Consider the following 23,902-nt stretch of genomic DNA (forward strand, 5'->3'; position numbering starts at 1 on the left):
CCATGCACAAGCCTCCTATTCCATCACACACGGTAGGAGTATGAGAATCTCAACAGTTGAACCATCCTAGGTCCTGGCAACAACATAACCAAATTGTTGAGTCTAACGCATCAACAATCGAGACTGTTGATAGACTTCTATTGTTTCAAAAGTGCAACTCACTTTGGCAACAATCTCTCATCTCGTCTCTCAACACTCTACTCTAACTAACCAAGCATCCTCCTCTCCAACCCAAGAAAGCAAGAACACAAGACTAGCTTGAGTTGTAGTGAACTCACCTAACTTATCTTCTTGTGTTTGATGACTCGAAGGCTTGAAGATGGTTCCATGACCACAATCAACACAATCTAATGTTGTTACTCCTTCACGTCCACAACCAAGTGCACCATCGAGTCAAAGATCTAGTAGAGAAGATGAGAAATGCAAGATGATGGTGAAGAGCTTCACCTTCTTTCAGTCCCTGACTCAACACACCTCTCATTCTCTCCCTCTCAATCACTCTCAACACAATGGAAGCAAGATGATAGATAAGAAAATTTGAATAGAAAGCATGATTAGTCACACTAATAGAGCTTCTGCAATATGGATGTGCCAAAAGGGTCAATACAACTTAGGCCTCCCACCCTTATATAGACCAGGAATTAGGGTTAGGGTTAGGGTTTGCACCCCTTTTGCATTTAGGGTTTGCATCCCTTATTTTGTATTTAGGGTTTGTGCCCCTTTTACATTTATAGTTTACACCCCTTTTTGGCCATCCTACCCACTTTGTGGACTCTAGGCTGGCCAATCATCATTGCATGCTTCAACTTAGTCTAATGACAAATACATGTGTGCAACCCATGCAACACTTGTGGGTGCAATAAATACAAATGCGGGTGGTAAATACAATGAGCATGGGAGTGAGCCGCCCGGCTCTCAAAAAGTAATACATCCATGATAATGTGGTGATGTCCATAAAGTACACATATAATCCAAGTACCCAAAAACTAAGACATTGAATCTCCACAAAAATAATATCCACCAAAAAATAGTAGCTGACACTTCTGCTTTTGTAATCTTCTCAAAACACCATTAACATTGGCATAAAGCTTGTGTATCCTAATTGTTTCAAGGACAACTCAAAGTTGTGGCTCGTGATTCTTAGCTTCTTTGAGTAGACAAAGATGTCATTGAAGAATACAAGGACAGAGTCATCAAGATAGGGCCAAAAGATATCTTGTGTTAGCCTATTGAACGTTGCAAATGCATTGATAAATCCAAAAGACATCACGATAAATTCATAATAGTCGTATCTTGTGTTAAATGTAGTTTTTGGAATGTCTTCTTCTTTGATCCTTATATAATAATACCCTAATCTTATATCAATCTTTGAGAAGATATTTGCACCTTAAAGACGATCAGATGATTTGTCTATCTTTGGAATTGGATACTTGTTCTTGATCGTCATCTAGTTTGTCATCGGTACATTTAGATGTCTATGGGTCCATGCCCTGTCAATTTATGGGTGGTGCAAAGTATTTTGTGACGTTCATTGACGATTTTTCGTGTAAATTTTGGGCTTACCCCATTAAGCTTAAGTCTGATGTCTTGGCTGTATTTCAGAGGTGGCTTGCATTTGTTGAAAACCAAACTAGGCATAGACTGAAATGCCTTAGGATTGACAATGGGGAGAATATATGTCACGTGATTTTGAGCAACTATGTGACGAGAGGGGTATTAAGCATCAATTGACCACCCCCTATACCCCACCCCAGAATGGCTTGGCTGAGCAGATGAATAGAACCATCCAGGAGCGTGTACGCAGTATGCTTAGCCATGCAAGTTTACCATAGAGCTTTTGGGCTGAGGCAGTCAATATAGTTGTGCATGTCATAAATAGATCACCTTCTAGTGGTTTGGATTTCCAGGTTGCAGAGGAGGTATGGACTCGGAAACCTCCATCTTATGCGCATCTATGTGTCTTTGGATGTGAGGCATTCTGCCATGTGCCAAAAGACAAGCATACTAAGTTGGATCCTAAGAGTGTCAAATGCATTTCCCTTGGCTATGGGGATGCAGGCGAGATGGGTTACCGCCTCTGGGATCCGCAAGCGCGGAAAGTCATCCTCATACATGATGTAGTCTTCCATGAAGAAAAGATACATAGGCAGTCTGAGAAGGTGGTAGAGATACACAGTTTTATATTCCAAGAGGAGCCACATGCTCTTGCACAGCCAATTGGACAGCCTGCAATAGTAGTTGGTACACATGGCTAGGGCGTTGGACCGGCCACAGAGCTAGATGGGTCTATTAGAGATAGACATCCACCTGATAGATTTGAACCCTCGATGCATTATGTCTTGGTTACAGATGCAGGAGATTCTCTCACCTATGATGAGGCTATACGCAGGGGTGACAGTCACTCCTGGGAGAGGGCTATGCAGTCTGAGATAGACTCCCTGCACAAGAATATGACTTAGGATTTGGTTGCACTACCTTAGGGCAAGAAAGCTTTGCCATGCAAATGGATGTACAAGCTGAAAAGTACCCCTGGAAATCCCAAGCCGGCTTATAAGGCAAGACTTGTCGCTAAGGGTTTTAAACAGGAGCATGGAGCTAAATTTGATGAAGACTTTTCTCATGTGGTCAAGATGACCACCCTACGCTTGGTTTTGGCCTTAGTCACACAGCTTGACTTGGACTTGTACCAAATGGATGTCAAGACTGCATTCTTGCATGGGGGTTTGCATGATGAGATATACATGGAGCAGCATAAGGGCTTTGCAGAACCTCGCAGGGAGCACCTAGTGTGCAAGTTGAAGAAAAGTCTTTATGGCTTGAAGCAGGCACCTAGGGAGTGGTATCATAAGTTTGATGTCTTTATGCAGTTACAGGGCTACAGCAGGAGTGCTATGGATCCGTGTCTTTACAGGAAGAAAGCCCGTGATGGCTCCTTGCTTATTTTGGTACTTTATGTGGATGATATGCTGATAGCAAGGAAATCTCATGATGAGTTGGATGCTCTTAAATCTTAGCTGAAGAAGAGCTTTGAGATGAAGAATTTGGGACAGGCCTCTCACCTTCTTGGTATGTGCATTAAGCGCGACAGGCATCAGGGACTACTCTATCCCTCACAAAGGGACTACATTCATAAAGTCCTTGAGCATTTCCGCATGCACAACGTGAAACCTATTGGCTATCCATTACCTTCTTATGTGAAGGTTTCACAGGCCGATTGTCCACAGACAGATGAGCACAAGGCCGAGATGGCCAAGATCCCTTATACATCAGCCGTGGGCAATTTGATGTATGGCATGATAGCCACTCGTCCAGATATTGCATTTGCAATTGGTGTTGTGGCACATTATATGGCTACACCTGGCAAAAAGCATTGGGATGTCGTAAAGGGTATCATGAGATACCTGAAAGGCATAGCAGATATGTGTATTTGCTATGGCAGCTAGGATACAGGAGTTATGGGCTACATAGACTCCGATTATGCAGGACAATGCAGATAGTAGGAAGTCCACTTCCGGCTATGTCTTTACTGTAAAAGATGGTTGTGTTTAGAAGTGTTGAAACTCTTGAAAAAATAAGAGTCCATCCAATGTTCCATCATTGAAAATTAGTGCCAAAAATAGGTGCAAGCTTCACCCTCATCAATAATGAGTCAATTGAAGGAAGATTTGCCATGTAAAGTTTAAGATCAAGTAAGGTGGCTAAGGAGTAGAGCATGTAGGGTTAGAGATATTTGATGTTGACTATTTCAAGGGATTATAGTTCTACACTTTAAGGTGAGACCAGAAATAATCAATAATAGATTATTGTTCAAGTTTGGATATATGTATTCTATTAATTTTGGAGGTAGTCACATAGGAGGCACTTGGTTTTGAGGGAGAGGGGTAACTACCAAGGGAGAAGAAGCAAAGGAGTAGAACGTAAGGAATAGGAAATTTTAGATTTGTGTTTAGCTATCCCTTGTTTGGTGAAGCCAATGGATTATACAAGTTTTGAGGGAGAGGGGTAACCAAGGGAGAAGAAGCAAAGTAGTAGATTGTAAGGAATAGGAAATTTTAGATTTGTGTTTAACTATCCCTTGTTTGGTGAAGCCAATGGATTGTACATTGTTTTAAAGAGGATTCACCTACATGCCAATTCTAGTAGTTTGGATGTCTACTAAAAATTGGGCATCAAAGGTACTACAATGTTTAGGTTGATGAGGAGGGTGGTTAATGACTAGGCACTCAAGCTCTTGTTTGGAAGGAGTTGGTTGATGAACTACAACATCTAGTTTCCTATTGGTTGGAAATTAATAGTGAGGATGAGTCAACTTCTCTATCAAAGAGAATTGGCATGTACATGAAGTCAACATCATCCATGGTGAAGACATGAGCTTATTGTTGTTGATGATATGCTTTTGTTATTAATGCATAGTGGAGAAGTGAGAAAAAAAGAAGAGGAAGAGGAGAAGGGTAAAACAAAAGCACTTAACTCTCAACTCTCCATGAATGACCATGCACCTCAAGTTTATAAGAGAAAATAACACTCAAGAGAAAACAAGCTTTGCCCAATAAATTGCATTTCTCAACGAACTCCATTATGTAGTGAGAGTGTGTATATAAGAAGAACCCTAAAGCCAAAAATAATATATTGATTGTGCAATTTTTATGGGAAAATAGGTGTAAAAACCCTAGGGTGGCCATGAATAAAATAAAAGTAAGACTTAGCCCATTGGTTGTTTATAGAAGTCATTGGTAGACCTAGGAGGATTAGCAAGTGATCCAAATACATGCTACTTATTGTACTTACAGTAGTTGGCTAGATCAAAAAATAGCTTGTGGCACTCTCATGGCACCTATATTGCTCTATGACTCAATTTTCATGTTGTCTATGCCTTTCTAGATTTCCTTTTAACATATATTCATATTATATGTATATGCATGCCTTTCACAAGTTCTTTTAATATGTATGCATGTATGTATGTACTTGTAGATGTGTCTTATCTAAAAAGTGAAGTTACTATAAATTTGAAATTTATGAGGAACACACCAAATTAAGGAGCACTTTCTATTGAACACTTGAATAGACCTAATATTCATTGCTTAAAAATCATCAACTTTCCAAACAAGACCCTAGTGGTGTAATATAGAACCCATTGATTTAAGGGGATGGTAACTGAAAGAGATGAAAAATAACACTAGATTACTATTGCAGCAGCCGCATGGACCTAGAATTTTCACACAATTTTTTATGATTATATTCATTAGAATTTTCACATAGTTTAAGAAACACCTAGAATTTTCACACAATTTTTTATGATTATATTCATTAAAGCTTGCAAATAAGGTATATTGAATTGATCTATAAAGCATTCACCTTCACTAGATATTCTAGTAATGTATACACTGGGTTTTCAATTATCAACAAGATTATTATCATTTAGAACATCCATTGCAAAAGTTTGGGAATTTCAATATGGTTGCATGTATGCCTATGATTTGAAACATGGATGCCCTCCATGCATGTTTGAATTGACATCATAAATTTGTGATACCATTCTTTTAGCAATCATGACATGTAGAGATAAATAGTTCCCTTTGAAATCATATTTTTTAATGTTGTATAAATTTGTGTAACCAGCTATGTGGAGATGCACCCAAGGTTTGAACCCACGCATGTTTGCACTCACCTACATACTGTCACACTTAAATCATTTAAGCTACAAGTCCATTGTTTAAAGTTTTAGCCCTAAGATCAAGAAGGTAGACTAGGTAGTGGATAGCATACTTGAAGCTTGTGGGGTCTAGAGCCTTGGCTTATTGCTTCAAGACTTGGGATTTAACATAAGATACTTTTGTTACCATCTAGTGTTTACAATGTAGCCTGTAAATAACAAATCAAGATCACAATTTTGAAAAAGAGGAAATCACAAAGTATGTTTGTTAGTGAGAAGTCCAACACCCATTTTTTTGTGTACTTGCATAGCCCCATTGCCTAATGCCCACTACATGGCACCTAGTGGATGTATTAGGTCTCACTCATATATAATACATATATAGCACAAAAATGGAGCTATAATCTTTAAATGTACTCATCAAAATGATGTTCCCTCCAAAATATACACTTGACATAGGTGACGAGTTCACTAGAAAAGTAAAAGTAAAATACGGGCTATAAGCCCAAAAATGTGTATGACGTCCTGCAAAAAGCAAGTTTGGTTGCACATTACATTGTGAAACATGTGGCATACTATTGAAGTTGAGCGTTGGCTGTAGGCAAAATGTATATTGGGAAATGATAAACATTTTAATAGAAATTGTTCAAGCATTCTAAATGTCACTAGTGAAAGTGTGTGGGCATGTGTCTATATGCACTTTGGATCTATTTAACATTTTTAAATACATTTATGGTTGAACATCCCAGTTGCACTTGGAATACTAATCATTTACACTTGTTTTCACTCATTAGTAGTCTACGTTCCTTAAAAGTCAACAAGAAGTAGACAACCCTTGCAAAAGATATTTCTAAAATTCATATTGATTGGGTGTGCATCTTAGCTCCTTGCATATTTCAAGCATGGCATTTATTAGCAATGATTCTACATACCTATATTGGTGTTAAATTGCTCTACAAGCTCCCTTGTAAGCCTACAACAATGACATTTGCTAGCAACATGCTAATGTTCATGAATACTGACATTTGTTGGTGCTTGGAACTTTATGCTTATTTGCAGTAGAATTTGATGTTGTGTGTTGTCTGAGCATTCCTTACATTGATGTGCCCACTAGTGGTACAAGAGTCAATGAACCCATCTTTTGCAAGGAACACTTCCTCAAGTCCTTTAAATTGTACAACACTAATAGGTGAAATTGTGAAATGTTACAAAATTACAGTGCCGTTAGCCTTGTCCACATTATTTTGAATTCACATTGAATTAAATGTATTTTTATTGGTTATGCTATTGATAGCTTTTAGCAACAACACTTTCATCTCAATTTATAATATGGCATTTTATCTTGAATAATGTGCCATAGAATTTTGATGATTCATATGAGAGGAATAGGGACTCGAAAGACATGACGACCATTGGAGAAGGATGACCACAATGAGATGCAACGAGTTTATAGGGGGTGTGTGTGAGTTATGAAGGTTGCACATCCAACTTTCAACTAGGCTCTACATTGCCTTTACCTTTAGGTGCACTTAACTTTACATCACAAGGTGGGGGTGAACAATTACTAAATTTGCATTGGCATATCACTTGAGGGGGATCATTTGATAAAAATATAGGTATATCACATGGGTCCAAAAGAAGGGATTTTTTTTTTTTTAACATCTTTTACACATTTTTTACACACATAAAGGTGCCATATAAAGGGGTTGTTCACAAATTGGATAGAAAAGGGTGTGTTTTATTTAGAAAAATTCACAGATAAAGGTATTTTTAAATCAGACTTGAAGGCATGTGATATAAGGGATTTACATATAGTGACCCCTCTCGAGTGTATCATATGTATTTGCCTTGAGCATGAAGTTAGTATTTATGAGTGTGAAAATATGAAGAAAATGAGTTTGGCCTTGATGCTAAGCAAATTATATTGATGAATGAAAGGATTAGATGGAGGTAAGAGAGGGACTTAGTCTAGCCAGTTTTTAGTTGCACATGTGATTATAGTGTGTATAGTGTCACTTAAGGTAGTAAAGTTATGCTAGTTGGATTTTGAAACTTTAAGGAATTAGTAACTTGGGTCTTTGTGGAGAGAGTTGGACCTTGGAAGAAAGGTTTTGGGACTAGTAAGTTTAGGATTGATATGACATACATAAAGTATTCAAAGGCATGAAGGGGAAATCAATGAGAGTGTCTCTGAAGTAAGGATTCTTGAATGGGTAAGGTTTAATTCTTGCTTAATTTTATTGATTAACATTTGCATATCATTATCTACCTTATTTAGAAAAATAGAAGTACATAAATAGCTACTTGAGAGGGAGAATGCAATTCTTTCGAGGCAACAAGGTAGAGGGGCTAATGTCACGGCATGATATGTGTGCTACATAATTGGCATCTTTATCATATGTGAAAACGCTCCATGAGGGTTATATGCCAATTTGTTTCTTGCAATTTAATGTGTTATGTAAAACTTATAAGAGTTCTTATTGGTACAAAAAGAAGAAGGATCTCTGCTTAGGTGTTTACAAGGACCGATTGCACGGCACTTCTCTTTCCATGAGTTGCACGAAAGTTACAACTATTAGCACAATTAGGATGAGATGATGTTATAACACATTACCATGGAGATCAAGAGCGTAATATAACAATAGGTGACTACATACTTGGATTGATTTGGTTTAGGATACTACCATGCCAAGAACATTACTAGACGATGTGGCATAAACCTTAGAGATATGGAGCTTGTTAGGGATGGGTTCACAATAGATGTGGCATAAACCTTAGACATATGGAGCTTGTTAGGGATGGGTTCACAATAAATAGTGTTCCTTGGGCAGTAGGGCAACGTTATTAGCCTTGAAAAGCACTTTGTGATGCAACTAGACCCTCAAGGTAGTAGTAATATTTACGACACTTAAAGGGAAACATAGGGTACGACACTTTTAAGCTCCTAAACACTATCTTTACTCATACCACGTCCCTCTCATCGACATTTTAAGGAAAAAAGGGAAGTGGATACTCAAGTTGGAGGTTGCAAGTTGCTAAGGTTCAAGGAATGTGCAGATAAGGGAAAGCTGAAGGGCGTAATGAGGAGCTTGAGATGGATGGTGGATGAGGATCCGTCATGAAGGTTGGGTGGCGTAAGATGATTCAGCCTTAGGGCACGCTTACAAGAAGAGAGAGAGAGAGAGAGAGAGAGAGAGAGAGAGGGGTTCATTCGCACAGTCACATGCAGGGACTGCAAAGGGGGGAGGGGGGGCGGTACTGGCTTAATGGGAGTTTCACACACGGAAGTACATGAGTTTCAACTGCGGTAAAAATATGCGGTTTCACTACAAGGGGAATGTCTCTCTCTCTCTCTCTCTCTCTCTCTCATTCATGCCACGCTGGCAGGCCTCTGCAAAGGGAGCACATGCGCGATGTGGAGGATCCATGCTCTTTTTTTTTTTTCTCCTCAACTTTCAAGCAGAGCCTCTCTCTCTCTCTCTCTCTCTCTAGACTCTCTCCCCGCATGCAGGCTTCCAGCGAGAGATCTGGTTTGCAGATATACACAGAGAACACGAGAGAGAGAGAGAGAGAGAGAGAGAGAGAGAGAGCCTGCCTGCCTGCCCTCCCGCACATGCTCTTTTTTGGCAATCGCCTGTAACTATCCCGCCCCCCCTTTTGTACCTTCCCTTGAGAGTCCCCCTGCCCACCACCTTCCCGAGCCTTCTTCACCTTCCTTTCTTCTTTTCTTCACCTTTCCATTTCATCCCGCTTTTATTAATTCCCATACCCCTAATTTCCTTGGGTATTTTACTTGCCTTCCCGCTTCTCTCATACGCGCCTTAAAAGCGCAGTTGCGTACATAAAGTCAAACACCGACACCCACCCCCCTCCCCACAAGCCCGCACATTGCCTTTATGTTCCCTTCCTTACCCAAAGTCAAGCGCCCCACCCTAAGAGTGAGTTTCCACGCGATGCCCCCCGCCTCCTCCCCTCCCCCAGCCAATGTCAACAAGCACATCGTTTTCTCGGTACCAACGTTACGTTACATTTAGTTCTAGTCTCACAAACAATTTGACATTTAGCTTTTGTCTCACATATAACTTGAAATCTAGTTGTATCATGGCAAAACAATTTTCAAACACAAAACATGGTTTCCATATCAGCTACCTGCTTTCGCACTACTCCCCCAAAATGTTTCTTCTGAGCACCAATGCCCTTTTGTTCGTAGACAAGTGCAGTGCATGCATGTGCCTTGTTTGATACTAGTAGAAATTAGTTGAAACACCCACAAGCATGATGTACCCCTAGCTAATTTTTGTACCATCAAAGATAAACATGTGGCTTTAATGCCCTTTATAGTTTCGGAGCTTCATTCTTCTATGCGTATGCTATAGACCATGCTTCAACAAGCTTCTTGAGATTGGCACAAATGGTAAAACACATGAGATGGACATTTTGTGAGAACTTCAAAGCCATAATATTTGAACATTCACCAAAAGCCATCCCTACACATTAGCCTTATTACAATGGTTTTGAGCCTTTTAGATGAAAAACAAAACACCTTCATGAGAAACATTTATTAGGGCAAAACACTTCTCGATTATTACAACCAAATGAAAGAGTGTGAATGGCATGAAAGTTCAATTGCATGGTACAATAGCTTTTGCATCTACTGGTCATCCTTGTGTTCCTAGATGGAGAAGAGAGGGGGGAATTGAGACCCCCAATGGGGCATAATAGAAGGTCCTAAGGAATCACATGGAGGAGGAGTGGGAGTCGAAATCTTATGCCTCAAGACAAGCATGTGGTTGTAAGCTATAGCTTGCAACCTCCTACAAAAGTTTAGCACTAGGAGGAGAAATGAGATACAAACTATGGCAAAAAGGGTGCACATAGCAGTGGAGGCTTTATCTTTAGAATCCATTTGCAAGTGCTATGTTGATTTTGCTATTGGATGTTCATTATGGTATGTGTACCTTCTAAGGAGGAGTTCCTTTGTTGGTTCAACATTACTTTTATGGCTAGGATTTCTCTTGATCACTTAAAGTTCATTGAGAGAGGATATTATTAGGTGACGGTGGGATCTCAAGCTGAAAGAGATTGTGGGCTATAGGGGAAACTTTGCAACATCTTGCTCTTTGAATGCCTAGTTTGAGGTTGGATATAGGTAGTATATTTGCATGGAGAATCATCATCAATAAGCTACCTATAAGAGCAAGATTCCCTAAGTCTGCATAACTTTTACATAAATGTCTTTTCTATGATGACAACATTGAGGACATCTTTCACCTCTTCTAGGGGTGCAAATGGAGTTCTTCTCTTTTGAGGAAATTTCAAGATTAGCTTGTTGGAGCTAATCTTCATGATAAGGTCATATGAAACAAGCACCTTTGGCTATGAACATTTTCCACTTTAATCGACTTATAGAATGTCATCAAGATTTCTATCATTGTATTGAATTCAAGGTTACCCTAGGGTTATGGATAAGGCTAGATATCATTTTTCTTCTTTCTCTAATAGGCTTTTTAAAGAGACTTAGTCTCCTAAGAAAGTTGAGCCCTTGCATGTATTGTTACCTAAGATTAAGTGCTCTTTGAGGGCCAAATATCCGTTTAGATGTAAATAAAGTGCTCTTTGAGAGTTGAGTATCCTTTGTTGGGAGGTAAATATACCATATTGATATTATCTCACTACATTACCAAAAAAACAATGGTAAGGATGCCTTCACAAACCTATTATTGTAATTTTTTAGATAGAATGTGATCGAGTTTGAGAAAACCTAACTACAAACTTCTTTCATAGATATGTTTTACAAGAATGCTTGCATGCTTCACTCACGGATATCGTTCTCTTGCTCCTTGAACCATGTTGGTGCTCTTCAATTATCTTGTCAAATTGCATGTGCTGTTCTTTTCTTGTGTCTTGCTATTGTCCTCAAATGCACTCCTACAAGGACATTGATAAACAAATTTTCATTCATTAGAGTCATAGAGAGAAAATTTAATACTTTTCTTGAGATACACAATAGAGTATAGAAACCTCAACTATTTTATATAGTTAATATTATGACTGCCTACTTTACATCAAGTTCTAGCAAAGGTTTGTTGGTAAATGGATGTGACATTGGATTAAATGCATATGCTTTGCTTATAACTCTTTCAGAGAAAATTGTGATACATGATTTATCCCTTCAAGTTTCAATCTTCTTGACACGACAAAGCCAAAGTCTCTCATCTTTAACATCAACTCATGTCGGTTTTTATGTATCTTATATAAATTGGTTTTAATTGTACACAACAAAGAAGAGCTTTACAAGCGAGATGATCACTTTTGAGGAACTTGTGTTCAAGAGACAAAGGGAATAATCAACATTTATATACATGATAGGATGGAAAAAGGCCATTAGAGGCGATTGAATTCTAGTGAATATTCTCATTCATATTCTAGATTTACAAGAGATTGAACCATAATGGGCATACATGTTTGAATAAGGAAGCAACAATCAATTGGCAACATGAAGGAAGATGTGATAATGGTAGAATATATGGTGATACTTCAGCTAATTAAAACAAGATATGTGTTCTCATGGATTATTAATAAACAACAAATATACTCAAGCATGTATGGGTGTACACAAGATGAGAATATTAGCAAGAAAGGATACCACAAATTTTTTGAAGAACGTTGGTTTATACATGTTTAACTAAAGTTAGAAAGCTCCCAATGTTGTTTGCACATCTTTTATTGATCTCTTTTTGAACCTTATGTGTTTGCATCAATAATCATCCATTGGCAATGAAATAAGTACAATCCTTGATGTTACTTCCATTTAAACAACTTTTTGTAGAAGGCCTCATGCAATTTAATAATGTAGTGGTGCCTATGAGGAAAAGAGAAGATCGAATTAAGAGATTAGGCCTAGAATCTCGCACATACATGTCATATAGGTCAACATTATGTAATCACTCTAGATTGGAATTCAACATCATTTTACATTGACCTATATGATTGCACTTATTTTCCAGATTTCAACATCATCATATAATATTGACTTGTTATACAATGTTGGGATTTTAGTCTTTTATGATATTGTCTTGTTTGGGGAGCCATACTTATTTTCTTGTGATGGGTGTCCATAACATAAAGATCTATTGTGCATTAGAAAACATTATACAATGATTGAGGAAGAATATTCATCTTTTCGAGGTTTGTCAAACAAGCTATCCATTTCATTGATCATGAAAGAAAATGGAGCTTAATGATTTGTTCTATTTGAAACTAACCCATGTCCTTTTGGAGTATTCCTAGAAGAAATTCATTTGCAATGGGAAAAAATTATAAATGGCTATGTGGAAATGATTGTAGTAAAATTGCTCACATTCTTGGAGACTTGAAGCAATAAGATAAAGTCCTTTTGTTGCTTGATGATTATGTGAGGGTTATTGAGAGGGGATGTTTTATAATAGAGTCATGAGGCTTTTGAGAGAGAATGCTATGTAGTAGAACATGATATTATATAGCTTTTGTTGTAACTTGAACATCATTAAACCTATGTTATTGCTAGATAAGATTTGGTGCAAATATGATTGAGATTGATAATCCTTTAAAATGTTAGTTACATCCTTAGTTTTGACAAACTTAAAACTAAAGAAAAAAAAAAATAGCATCCTCCTCAATATGTTACCCTATGTGACTATGTAGGATACTTAAGCTATGGTGTTAATGATTTCATAGATATGATAAAGCCTTGATGGTTGATGATTTCATGGAGTCCCTATATGTTCCCTATTGAGTTACAAGGTGTTCACAAGCTCATATGTAAAATAGCAATAAATTTGGAAACTTGGACATGTTTTGCTAGAAATAACTAGAGATTTGCATGTTAGCAACACAAATAATGTAGCCAACAAATGGATATGGTTAGCTATGCTTATTGTCAGTACATAGCATCTCCCTAGTGCATTTTAGTTGTGAGAGTTTTGAAGATCATTGACCTATCAACCCCTTGTTTCTCTTCTTGGAGCCCCTCAATGTGTAGGTCGATAAGCTTGCATGGGGGGCCCTCATGTACAAAGAGAGTTGCTATCATGCACTAGTTTGCATAGTTAATGGTGCTCCAAAAAAATTAGGAGAAAATGACAAATACAACCATGAACATACATAAGTGTATACTAAGTTCAATGCAATATTGGGGATACTTTAGTGATTGTAGACAAGTCCCTTGAAAATGGAAGTTGAAGTCACTTGCCCTTGGCAAATGTTGATTATGGGAACTCATGCAAGTTACATGTGTCATGACACTTGGTCCTTAACCTTAAATTCTTTTGTAGGCACATGTTTCCAACAGAGCATTTTCAAGTCATTGAAGTTGAACTTTTCAACAATTGACACTAAATTAGTCAAAGCTAAGAAACATGAAGATCCTTGATACTACATTGGAAAAGACACCACATCCAAATCTATCCAACATTCTTTTATCAATCAAGAGCCCATTACATCAACAAAGAGACACCGATGTATTTAATATTGTAAGTTCTTTTCAAGCTTTTTCCTCCTCTTCCTCCGGGCTAGGGATGGTGCCATCTAAGTGAGGAGGCTACAACGTGCATGATGGACCTAGGGAGGATGGTGATTTACAAAGTTTGATGGAGGACACATTCACATAAAGAGGCTCTTACAAGCCACCTTTTGGTTTATAATGTGTTTTGTAAGGTGTACTTGTTATGATGCATGTTGTAGGTAAAGGGGCTCCTTTCATTAGGCCATGAGTAATGTGAGAACAACTAAAGGTGGGGAGAGAAGAAAAGGATGGAGCTAAAGAGCAAAGGGTAGTTTTCAAGAAAATTCTCTAAGGAGCCCGCTTCCAAGGGGGTATATAACTGGAGGATGCTTTTGTGTGTGTGTGGTGGGGGAGGAGAGAGAGAGAGAGAGAGAGAGAGAGAGAGAGAGGGATGGGACAAGCTAGGTAGGGTATCGGAGGCTAATCCATAGACGTAAAAGATTAAGACGAGTCGCTCGTGCGAGATTATGTACTAGCCTACCAAAAAAACGAGATGGGATTCGGGAAGGAAGGGGCTTGCGATGTCGATATGTGCCAAATCAGCACGTGTGAAGCAAATCTCAAAATGCAAAAACTGAAAACCCTCTCTCTCTCTCTCAATAATTTCTTTTTGTCACAAGTCAGGGTTCTCTCTCTCTCTCTCTCTCTCTCTCTTTCTCTTTCTCTCTCTAACTCAAGTGCAGTCTCAAGTTGAAGCTTGCCTCTTTCTGTACATCAAACAACATCAATATTACTGTTGCAGCCTCTCTCTCTCTCTGTCTCTCCCCCCCCCCCCCCCCCCCCTCCGCCTCCTATTTCATCAGTATACTTGTGATCCTTCTCTCGCCTTGCTCTCAGACCCTCTCTCCCCCCACCCTTCCAGACTAATTCTCTCTAGTCCCATCTTCTCGAGGCCCTTCGCGCAGCTATATCATCAGTTATGGACACAGAATCCGGCTGGACTACATACTTGGATCCGTCTTCTTCTCTCGAGAGTAGCAGCAGCAGCGACAATTCGGCAGAAAGCATGGCAAGGCACAGTATCAGCGCACAAGAGGCGGCCCAGGGCACCAGCCAATATGGTGGAAAATGCAAGGGCTGCGAAGGAGCAGGCTGCATGATCAGAGAGAAGAGGAAGGCAGCTTCTTCTGCGTCTGCGTCTCCTTCTTCTTCTTCTTCTTCTTCTTCTTCTTCTTTGCTTCCGGACTCCAGCACAGTGTCTGATGCCTCCTCCGGGCCTCGGCCAGAAGCTTGCAGAAGCCCTGTTGTAAAGAGACCCAGAAGAGAACTCCACCATCGCCTGCAAAATCGTCAGCGGGATCTCGAGGACACAGCCAACTCCCATAAGGTTTCATCTCCATCCCGTCATAAGGATATGAATGATTACTTGAAATTATCGCTATAAGCACAGCTTAATGACCTGCAAATTATGAGTGTAACGTAATAAGACGGAAGGTAGTGGCTGGTTAGGATTATCACTGTAACCGCAGCTTAATTACAAATCTACGATTATAAGAGATGGACTAATTGAGGCCTTAATACTATATATGCATAACCGTAACAAGTTTATGATCGAACGATCGCCCCTTAACTCTCTACTAATTATTATCTATCCCCGTGGCCCTTATCCAGGCTGCCTTGGATGCTGCCGTCTTACATAGGTTCAAAGTCCTGCGAGCCCTCATTCCATGTTTGAAGGAGGTAACGGTCTTATCATTTTTCATTGAATTACTGGCTAATTATATCTCAAATAATTTCATTTGCTCTACGTTTGAATTTAGTGCTTTTGTAGAACGATATTAGTTCTTGCTCATTTCTTTTCTAACATGTACTAAAGAAGTAACTCTTGATGCAGCTCAAGAAGGAGCCTAATGAGGAGGAGATGCTCAAGGTTGTGGTTCAGTATGTTAGAGCTTTGGAGTGCAAGGTGGAGCTCCTTCGGGATTTGCTTGCCAAGAGCACAACCTTGTTGCCCTTGAGATAGGTGCTCGGTCTATCAATCATGCTTGGGTATCGCGCATGACCGGTCATGGTAGAGTGAGCACACATGTCATGACCTAGTTGCTTGGTCATGATATGCCTTTGTTCCATTCCTAAGCAAGAGTTTCTCACATGTCTCTACAGTAAATTTCTCTATAGTGGATGTCCCAAATGCGGGGACATTGGCACTACATTTTGCCTTCCAATGGGTCACTCCAAGATGTGAATTCTCCCTCCTTTCCCATGCCTTGCCTTGTATCTAAGGTCCTAGTTCAGTTGGTGTAATGTCTCTCTTCAAAAGATTTGGTTCCTTTTTTTGTGGCATTGATTGCTTGATAACTTGCACTTGACTCTCGATAACTTGCAGAGGTGACACCCGATAGTTCATAGTCTTTCTATCTGTGCTAGAGTCAAATTGTTAAGAGTGTAAGAAGGCCCTCATTTCACCCAATAGTTCATAGTCTTTTTATCAGTGCTAGAGTCAAATTGTCAAGAGTGTAAGAAGGTCCTCATTTCGAACTAGTTTGCAAACACTTTTGAAAGTTAAATGTCAGCACTACGGTGCAAACAATGGGTCTACTTCACTTTGAACTCATACTTATGTCAATTTTAGATTTTGCTATGACAATGTAGCCATTGTGTATGCTTGTTATGAGAATGATCATATCTCATACATTTTGTAGTGGAAAGTTATCAAAGGACAAAACAAATGAAGGATGAGAAGAAAGAATGAAACATTCTAAAGGTGTTATGCTCCCCAAGAGTTTATTCTTGTAATTTCATGTGTATTTTTTTATGCCCATGAATTTGAACTATGTTGCTTAAGTGAAAGTAGCATTAGTGCCTTTAAAAGGCCACATGAAGCGTACTAGATGTATTTTAAAATCTTTTTCTAATAGAAAGAGCATAATAACCCCAAAGCACATTAGGCAAAAGTTGAGGTTTCACATCCTTATTCCAATAAATCAATATATTAATAGATTAAATATAGAAATTGATAATGCAATTTGGTGTGATGAAATTTATTGATTCCCCATTTTGTCGACACTAGAATGTTAAATTATTAGGGTTCAAAAGCTGAAACATCATTGGTCACTTTTGACAAAGTAGTAAAAAATTGAGCTGGAGTTTATCATTATATTTATAATTACTTCCATTTAGTCCAAATGTAGAATGCAAGGTCCTCAGAAGGATGAGGCAGAATATGCATTAGGGGAAATTGGACCTAGTCTTGTGTACAACCATTTTGTCTCATGCTTTATCATGTACAAGTTTTATCGAAGGTTCAAATGAACTTCACACCAATTTAATGTCTCTTGCCTACCTACCTATCCCATACAATTCACAAAACCAAACCATAGATGTGGACATGCTTACGCCAGTGAAATTAAATGATTATCCACATTAGGCCAAGATTTCTTGCATGGTTATATATGAGAAAATATCAAACTAGAACATGGGCTTTATTAAAATTCATTGGTTTTAGGAAAGCATTTAATGTTAAGATTAGAGTACCTAATGTAATAACATTAAAAAACTCAACATTGTGTTTATACTTGCTGTTACTCTCAACAATGGCATTTTGTGATTTGTGACTATTATAAATGATACTGTAGTTTATTTGTTGCACCATACTATTTGAAGGAAACCATGGTGATAGGAAAAACACAGCAGGTGATCATTATGTACTTTTTCACTATTGTAACACAACTTTTTGGTTCTGGCTGGAGTGATTACGACAAGCTTGGTATTCAACTTGTTACACAACCACCATACCATCTCTATTGTTTGAATAAAAATAGGTTGGTACAACAAGAAAGACATGGATCATAATGCACTTTTAGAGCAAGGTCACGTGTAAGTCAATTTGACTTGTGTGAGTTCATAAAGTGAAATTTAGGCTAGGTTCATCAACTTGGAGTTTAGAAAAAAATGTAATTGTTGTCAATTAATTGGAGTGCTCACTTAAAATGAGGGTACTAAGGTTTGCTTTATTCACTTGAAGGGACCCATACCAATGTACTTAATGAATATCAACGATTCCTTCATTCTCAACCCCTCAAAAAATATTATCTTCCCTTGGTCCTTTTTATAGGATCGCATCAGACATCAAAAGATTTGTCTAGTGCACTAAGGTTTGCTTTAATCACTTGGAGGGACCCATGTTGATGTGTTCAATGAATATTGGTGATTCCTTCATTCTCAAACCCCAAAAAATATACTCTCTTCCCTTCGTCCCTTTTATAGGATCATGTTGTTAGATATTAGAAGCTATCTAGTACATTACCGGAGAGACTACGAGTTAATGATCCCTCCACTCCAAGTCTATCTTGTAGATCATCTCAATTCTTAAGCATATAATGAATTTTGCTTGTCATAAAATAATATTTCTTTGAATTTAGAGAGCCTAAGTGGGATATTCCTAGGGGGCCATAGTTGAGTGAGGTGGTTTTTCATTCAAAGGGGGATGATACATATGCACCCTTTGGCAATAACATCATGAAAACTTGTTAACAAAAAAATTTATAATGAGCAAAGGTTAGATCATATTCATAAATACAAAAGCATCTATTATGCTTTGAAGGCTATTGCAAAATCTAGTGGACCCACAATTCTTAGAAGATTATTATCTTTCTAGTTAAGTAATTTTAATTAGGTTTCTCTTCTATGCCAACAAATGCAGACACACTGGCAAGCTTATAAAACAAGAGGTTTGAGAACTTGACCTTTATCTAAGGGTGATTCACATTTGGTATTTTCTTGCAAGTGGAAATTTTCACTTCAAATGAAGTGCAAGATGTTGTACATACAAAATATGGATCTTTCTTTCCCTGTAGCCTCATCACAAAAGCCCATTTGTTGCAATGTGAACCTAGCCCAAGATTGGCATTTTTCTTGTATTTTTGCTTTGTGTTTAGGTGAGGAGCCTTTCTAATTCAAAATGGTCCATTGGATGGGATAAGTGGGCAACATTAGTATGATTTTCCCTCAAAACCATGTATCACAATTTGAGAGGATGTGGGTTCCCTTCATTCTACATATGGGTCAAATTTCCAAATGCATTTTGGGATTGGTCTAAGAAGGAAAACACATATTCAAAATTACAAGACTTTTCATTAAAGTCATACTTAGGGATGCCACAGTTTAAAATACATTCTCATATAGGTTGAGAAGAATATGCATAGTTCAACAAAAAACACTTGTTTTTATTAAATGCAATACTATGTATTCATTACTCAGATATGTACAACCTGGCAAATAGGTTATCAAGCTCTTAAGCTAGTTTTAAGCTTTTAACCTATTGATTTTCTTTCAAGTCATCAAGCCAGACCTCCAAACTCTCATAACCTAGCAAGCATGCTTGTTTGAATGATCAGCATATTAAGCTACATAATCAAAGACTTGGACTTCATTACAACAAGACTTGTTTCTTGCCAAATTTCAAGCAAGGTTAGACCCTTTATACTTTTTGCAAATCCTAGTCAAAATTGGAGATGTTCTATCTCATAGCTTTAAAAGGGCTTGCCTTTAAGAGATTTTGTCATGCAATCGAGCTTTGGGGAGGCAACTTCCTAGTTCTTTCCATAAGGGTCTAATACTCGTGTAACCTCAAAGAATGTGTCAAACAGCATCATTGTATTTTTTTTCCTTTGGAAACTTGAAGGTATATGTATGAAAGGGGGAAAAAGGAGCAGTTACAAATGACTTTTGAAGCAAGGATGCACAACCTTGCTAGAAAAGTAATTACAAGAGGCATTGCTTTCTTGCTTTATAATCCCTATACTATGTGAGAGACATCTTTATTCTTTATGAAAGTCACTTCATATGAAACTAGATGGGCATGTTTGTTGCTGCATATGAAACTAGGTGGGATGTTTGATTGATAGTGTGTAAGAGTGCCATCCAACCTAGTATTTACAAAGGTAATGTGATGCTAGAAGAGCTACAATGATGGTGCCTCACCAAGTTGTGAGTGAGGATCGGTTTTCCTCATAGTGCTAATAGTGGGAGCTTAGCACTATTAAAAAGATGGGTGCTTCCCAAACATTTACAATGCTAGGAGTTTCAGCCAATCAGAAAGCACCATTTGTCCATTTTCACACATTCTTTGCGAGGAGGACAACTATATAGCCTTACTATTGTTTTCTACCATTAATGGAAGACTAAGGGAAGCTGCCACATGATAGGCACTCTTGAAGCAAACCTAATATTATAAAGCTGCATCAAGTGCGAGGTGGGATGGGGCTCTACCATCCCTAAAGTTTGAATAATCTAAACTTGGAAACATGGCCAAGGTGGTGGGCACTAGTCAAAAGGTTAATTTTGTTCAAGAGATATTTGAAAGGGGGGCCCGGGAAGGTTCAAGTGGGTGTTTATGAAAATTGCATGCCAAAGTGCCAATGATTGAGGGGTGGTGACACGCGGACAAAAGGACACATTACATACGCAAGAAAGAAAAAGAGAGAGAGAGAGAGAGAGAGGGAGCACCTAGAGCGAGTTGATGGGATGCAATGATCGGAATCCTTGTCTCTTTGTCCCGCGCGCATATTCAATGCCGCTCGCTCGCTCTCTCTCTCGCAATATCTTTGGCACATGGAGCCTTTCTAGGTAGCCTCCACATCCTGCAGCGCTTGTTGATCTTTTCTCACTCTGCCCCGCCCACAGTCTTTCTCCCCCGCCCCGCGGGCCGCCCCCCATCTCTCTCTCTCTCTCTCTCTCTCTCACACACACACATCCAAAAGGTCACAAGCTTTAAGATTTGTAGGAGATCTTTTTCCTTCATTGCCCAAGTGGACCACTAGTTGTCTTCCTTCATTGTCCTCACATGATGACACGATCATCCATCCCCCCCCCACAAAAAGCATCGTGTCACATGAGAAGCACCCTTGGGCTTCTTCCCACCCCTTTGACAATAGCCACACAAAAAGTTCTCGAGGGTTGATAGCTTGCTAGTGCCTACATTGCCACTCGGACTAACTACGCATATGTTTGCGTACATTGTAACCTTCCTTCAAATGTAACATTACCCACTCTAATTACTCCTTTCATTCCATTAGTGAGATAACTACCATTGCACATTGGTTGTTCGTTTTACAAACTCACCAGACTAGAAGCTAAAGCTCTCTTTTGGGCACATGCTCTTGCACAACATGTGGTCATCTTGTCCACCATCTTTATATACAATACAATAGATATTCTTTTGATATACAATTGCAATAGCTTGGTGTACATTCCAATACAACATAACATTTCTCCTCTCACAAGCATTTCAAGATTTCTATTAGCCTTTGAGTAGTTGATAGAAACCCTAAGGTAAAGGGGCCAATCGGAAGGTAGCTACAAGCAACCCTTCAAATTTTTAGAAAAATTGGCAAGTTCTTCAACATCTCTCCCATATCTCTTGCTTCAATTGTCCCAAAACATAAAGAAATAAACAAAACTCATGATGCAATATGTGTACAGATCAAGGACTCGTGTTGAATTTGTTTCGAAAAAATCAACTATTGAAGTCACACACATTGAGACATCGTCAAAAGCACATATAAGTGCCAAAAGCTAGGGGGATTTGAACCCTAGTCATCCCATGAGATAGCACCACATTGTTTTTAGCATGATCACTCCCCATATGAAGTTAGCAATTATCAAAGTTGTTAAAAAAGCATTCTCTATTTTTTGGAACTTACTTTTATTATATCAACATTCATTTGCTTTAAGGAACTTATTAGTATATCGAGTGCCTTAATAATATTGTATTCTTTGGGACTTATGCCTTCTATTAATACGCTTACTTTTACTCAACCTAAAAAGATTTGTTGTTGATTCTAGACTATCACTTGCACCTTACCATGTAGCTAGCTTACTAGCCAGCTTACATTAGAATCAATGAATGATGCAATTATCATGCCTCAAGTCAAATGTTAATAGCAACTTATGGAGCATCTCTTCAAACTAAGAACTTGATTGTGTTGAGCCATGCTATAGCAACAAGGTAGTGAGTTACGTTGAGTTTAAGTGAGGAGGAGAGCCAACGAAGTCATAATATAGTGGTTTGAGTTATATGGGTGTGTGAGTTCAAACTTGGTCCTTGTATCCCCTAAGGCATAATAACATACATATTTGCATCTAAAGTGAGGAGAAGATGTGGCTAGCAAGGGAGTGAGGAAGTGTTTTAGGTGTTCAATTTCTTGCAAGGTAAAATAAAAGTGAGAAACTACCACTTAATTGTTCACTTAGTGGCTCTATCTTTATTGGCAACGAAGATAACTTTTAGACATTAAGTGTACAAAACTTCTACTTTATTTGTAATATTCATTATGTCACAAGGATTCATTCATATGCTTTATGTCTGTCATGATTCCTCCTTTCTTAAATCGTGCTAGGGCATAACTACTAGCCAAAAATTTTCTAGCAAAAACAATGCATCTAGTAACAAATCCCCTCAAGACAATATATCCCAACGCAAAGCACAAAATTATCCCTTTAAGGCACTTTTTAAAAAAAGTACAAAAGGGGGTCTGCTCAAGGATTATTAGTAGAACAAAGGGGAAGTCTATTACAAGGCCTAAATGAATAATCAATTAGGAGGTCTATAATGAGAAGCATGTGTGACTAAAAATTAAAGATAGTGCTAGAATCCTAGGTCATGAGAAACTCATCTCTCATGCTATAGTCTCTAGGTCATCTTGTTGCCTATCCCACCTTCGTAGGAAGTGAAGTCAATATCCAAATTATCTCTATAGTTCATATATCCAATAAATTTATAGCACCACTACATTTGTTGGTCCAAATATACCAAGCATAGCTACAAGTTCCAGCTCATATGTGCTACTACCATAGGGAGAATGGTTTTCCTTAGATCTAAGGCTATTTGAAAGGTGGAGCGAAAGTGGAAGAAGCATGAGTAGAAGCAAGAGATATGGAGGTTCAAGAAAAGAAGAGAGAGATCAGTGTATGGGAACTACAATAGTCACAATATGTGACATGCCTGCCCTTATTCTATTGTCATGTAAAGAATAAAGAATAAAGTGATAATGATGATGGGCGCCCACCACTTGTAGTGTGAAGGTGTGCAGATATAATGTATAGAATGAATATAGGGTAGCTAAGATATAGGTGCCTTTACCCCTAGCAACCTCTTGCTTAAAGGTGAATATGCTTGACTAAGGAGCAAAAAAGAGAAAAGTATAACATGTACATAAGTATAACATGATGAGGAAATATGCCATCTCATCCTATGCCCATTATCTTCTAGAGGAAGGAATATTGTTCCACTAAGAGACTTTTAGTGAGAAGATCTATAGAATTCTCATCAATCGAGATCTTGGCAAGATCTATTTGTTTGTTCTCAATTGCCTCTTTGATAAAGTAGTAATGAACCTCAATATGTTTGGTCTTTGTATGGAAGATCAGATTACATGTCAACTAGATGACACTCATAGAGTCGAGAAACAATGTAGAAATTGTACTAGTGATGCCAAGATTTGCCACCAAATAACCTGAATGTAGGGCCTCTTTATAAGCCTCAATGGCTATAATGTACTTAGTCTTAGTAGTAGAAAAGGCTGTGCATTTCTACAATCTAGACATGCAAGAAACAACCCCTCTAGCGAAGTGAAGACATAGCCAAAGGTAGACTTCCTACTATATGCATGTCATGCATAATTAGAGATTGTGTAGCCCATGACTCTAGTATCCTAGCCACCATAACAAATGTACATATCTACAGTGCCCTTTATCTCATGATACCC

General features: G+C 38.4%; 1 protein-coding gene across 1 annotated transcript; it reads left to right on the top strand.

Moving 5' to 3' along the window:
* The first annotated feature begins 14,810 nt into the window (after positions 1–14,810).
* Positions 14,811–16,862, top strand: LOC148021015 (uncharacterized). Its single transcript, XM_087699497.1, has 3 exons — positions 14,811–15,522; positions 15,807–15,875; positions 16,030–16,862. Exons 1-3 carry the CDS (start codon positions 15,115–15,117, stop codon positions 16,156–16,158), a joined length of 606 nt encoding a protein of 201 aa, XP_087555623.1. The 5' UTR covers positions 14,811–15,114; the 3' UTR covers positions 16,159–16,862.
* The last annotated feature ends 7,040 nt before the right edge of the window (positions 16,863–23,902 follow it).

The sequence above is a fragment of the Lygodium microphyllum genome, chromosome 18, assembly GCF_053477565.2.
Source record: "Lygodium microphyllum isolate KBCC chromosome 18, Lygodium_microphyllum_v1.1.10, whole genome shotgun sequence".
In the NCBI taxonomy this organism is placed as follows: Eukaryota; Viridiplantae; Streptophyta; class Polypodiopsida; order Schizaeales; family Lygodiaceae; genus Lygodium; species Lygodium microphyllum.

Excerpts from the sequence above, each read along its gene's own strand:
- LOC148021015 (XM_087699497.1), top strand. The coding sequence starts at position 15,115 with ATGGACACAGAATCCGGCTGGACTACATACTTGGATCCGTCTTCTTCT. Across the intron at positions 15,523-15,806 it reads ACACAGCCAACTCCCATAAG|GCTGCCTTGGATGCTGCCGT; the intron begins GTTTCATCTCCA and ends GCCCTTATCCAG. Across the intron at positions 15,876-16,029 it reads TCATTCCATGTTTGAAGGAG|CTCAAGAAGGAGCCTAATGA; the intron begins GTAACGGTCTTA and ends CTCTTGATGCAG.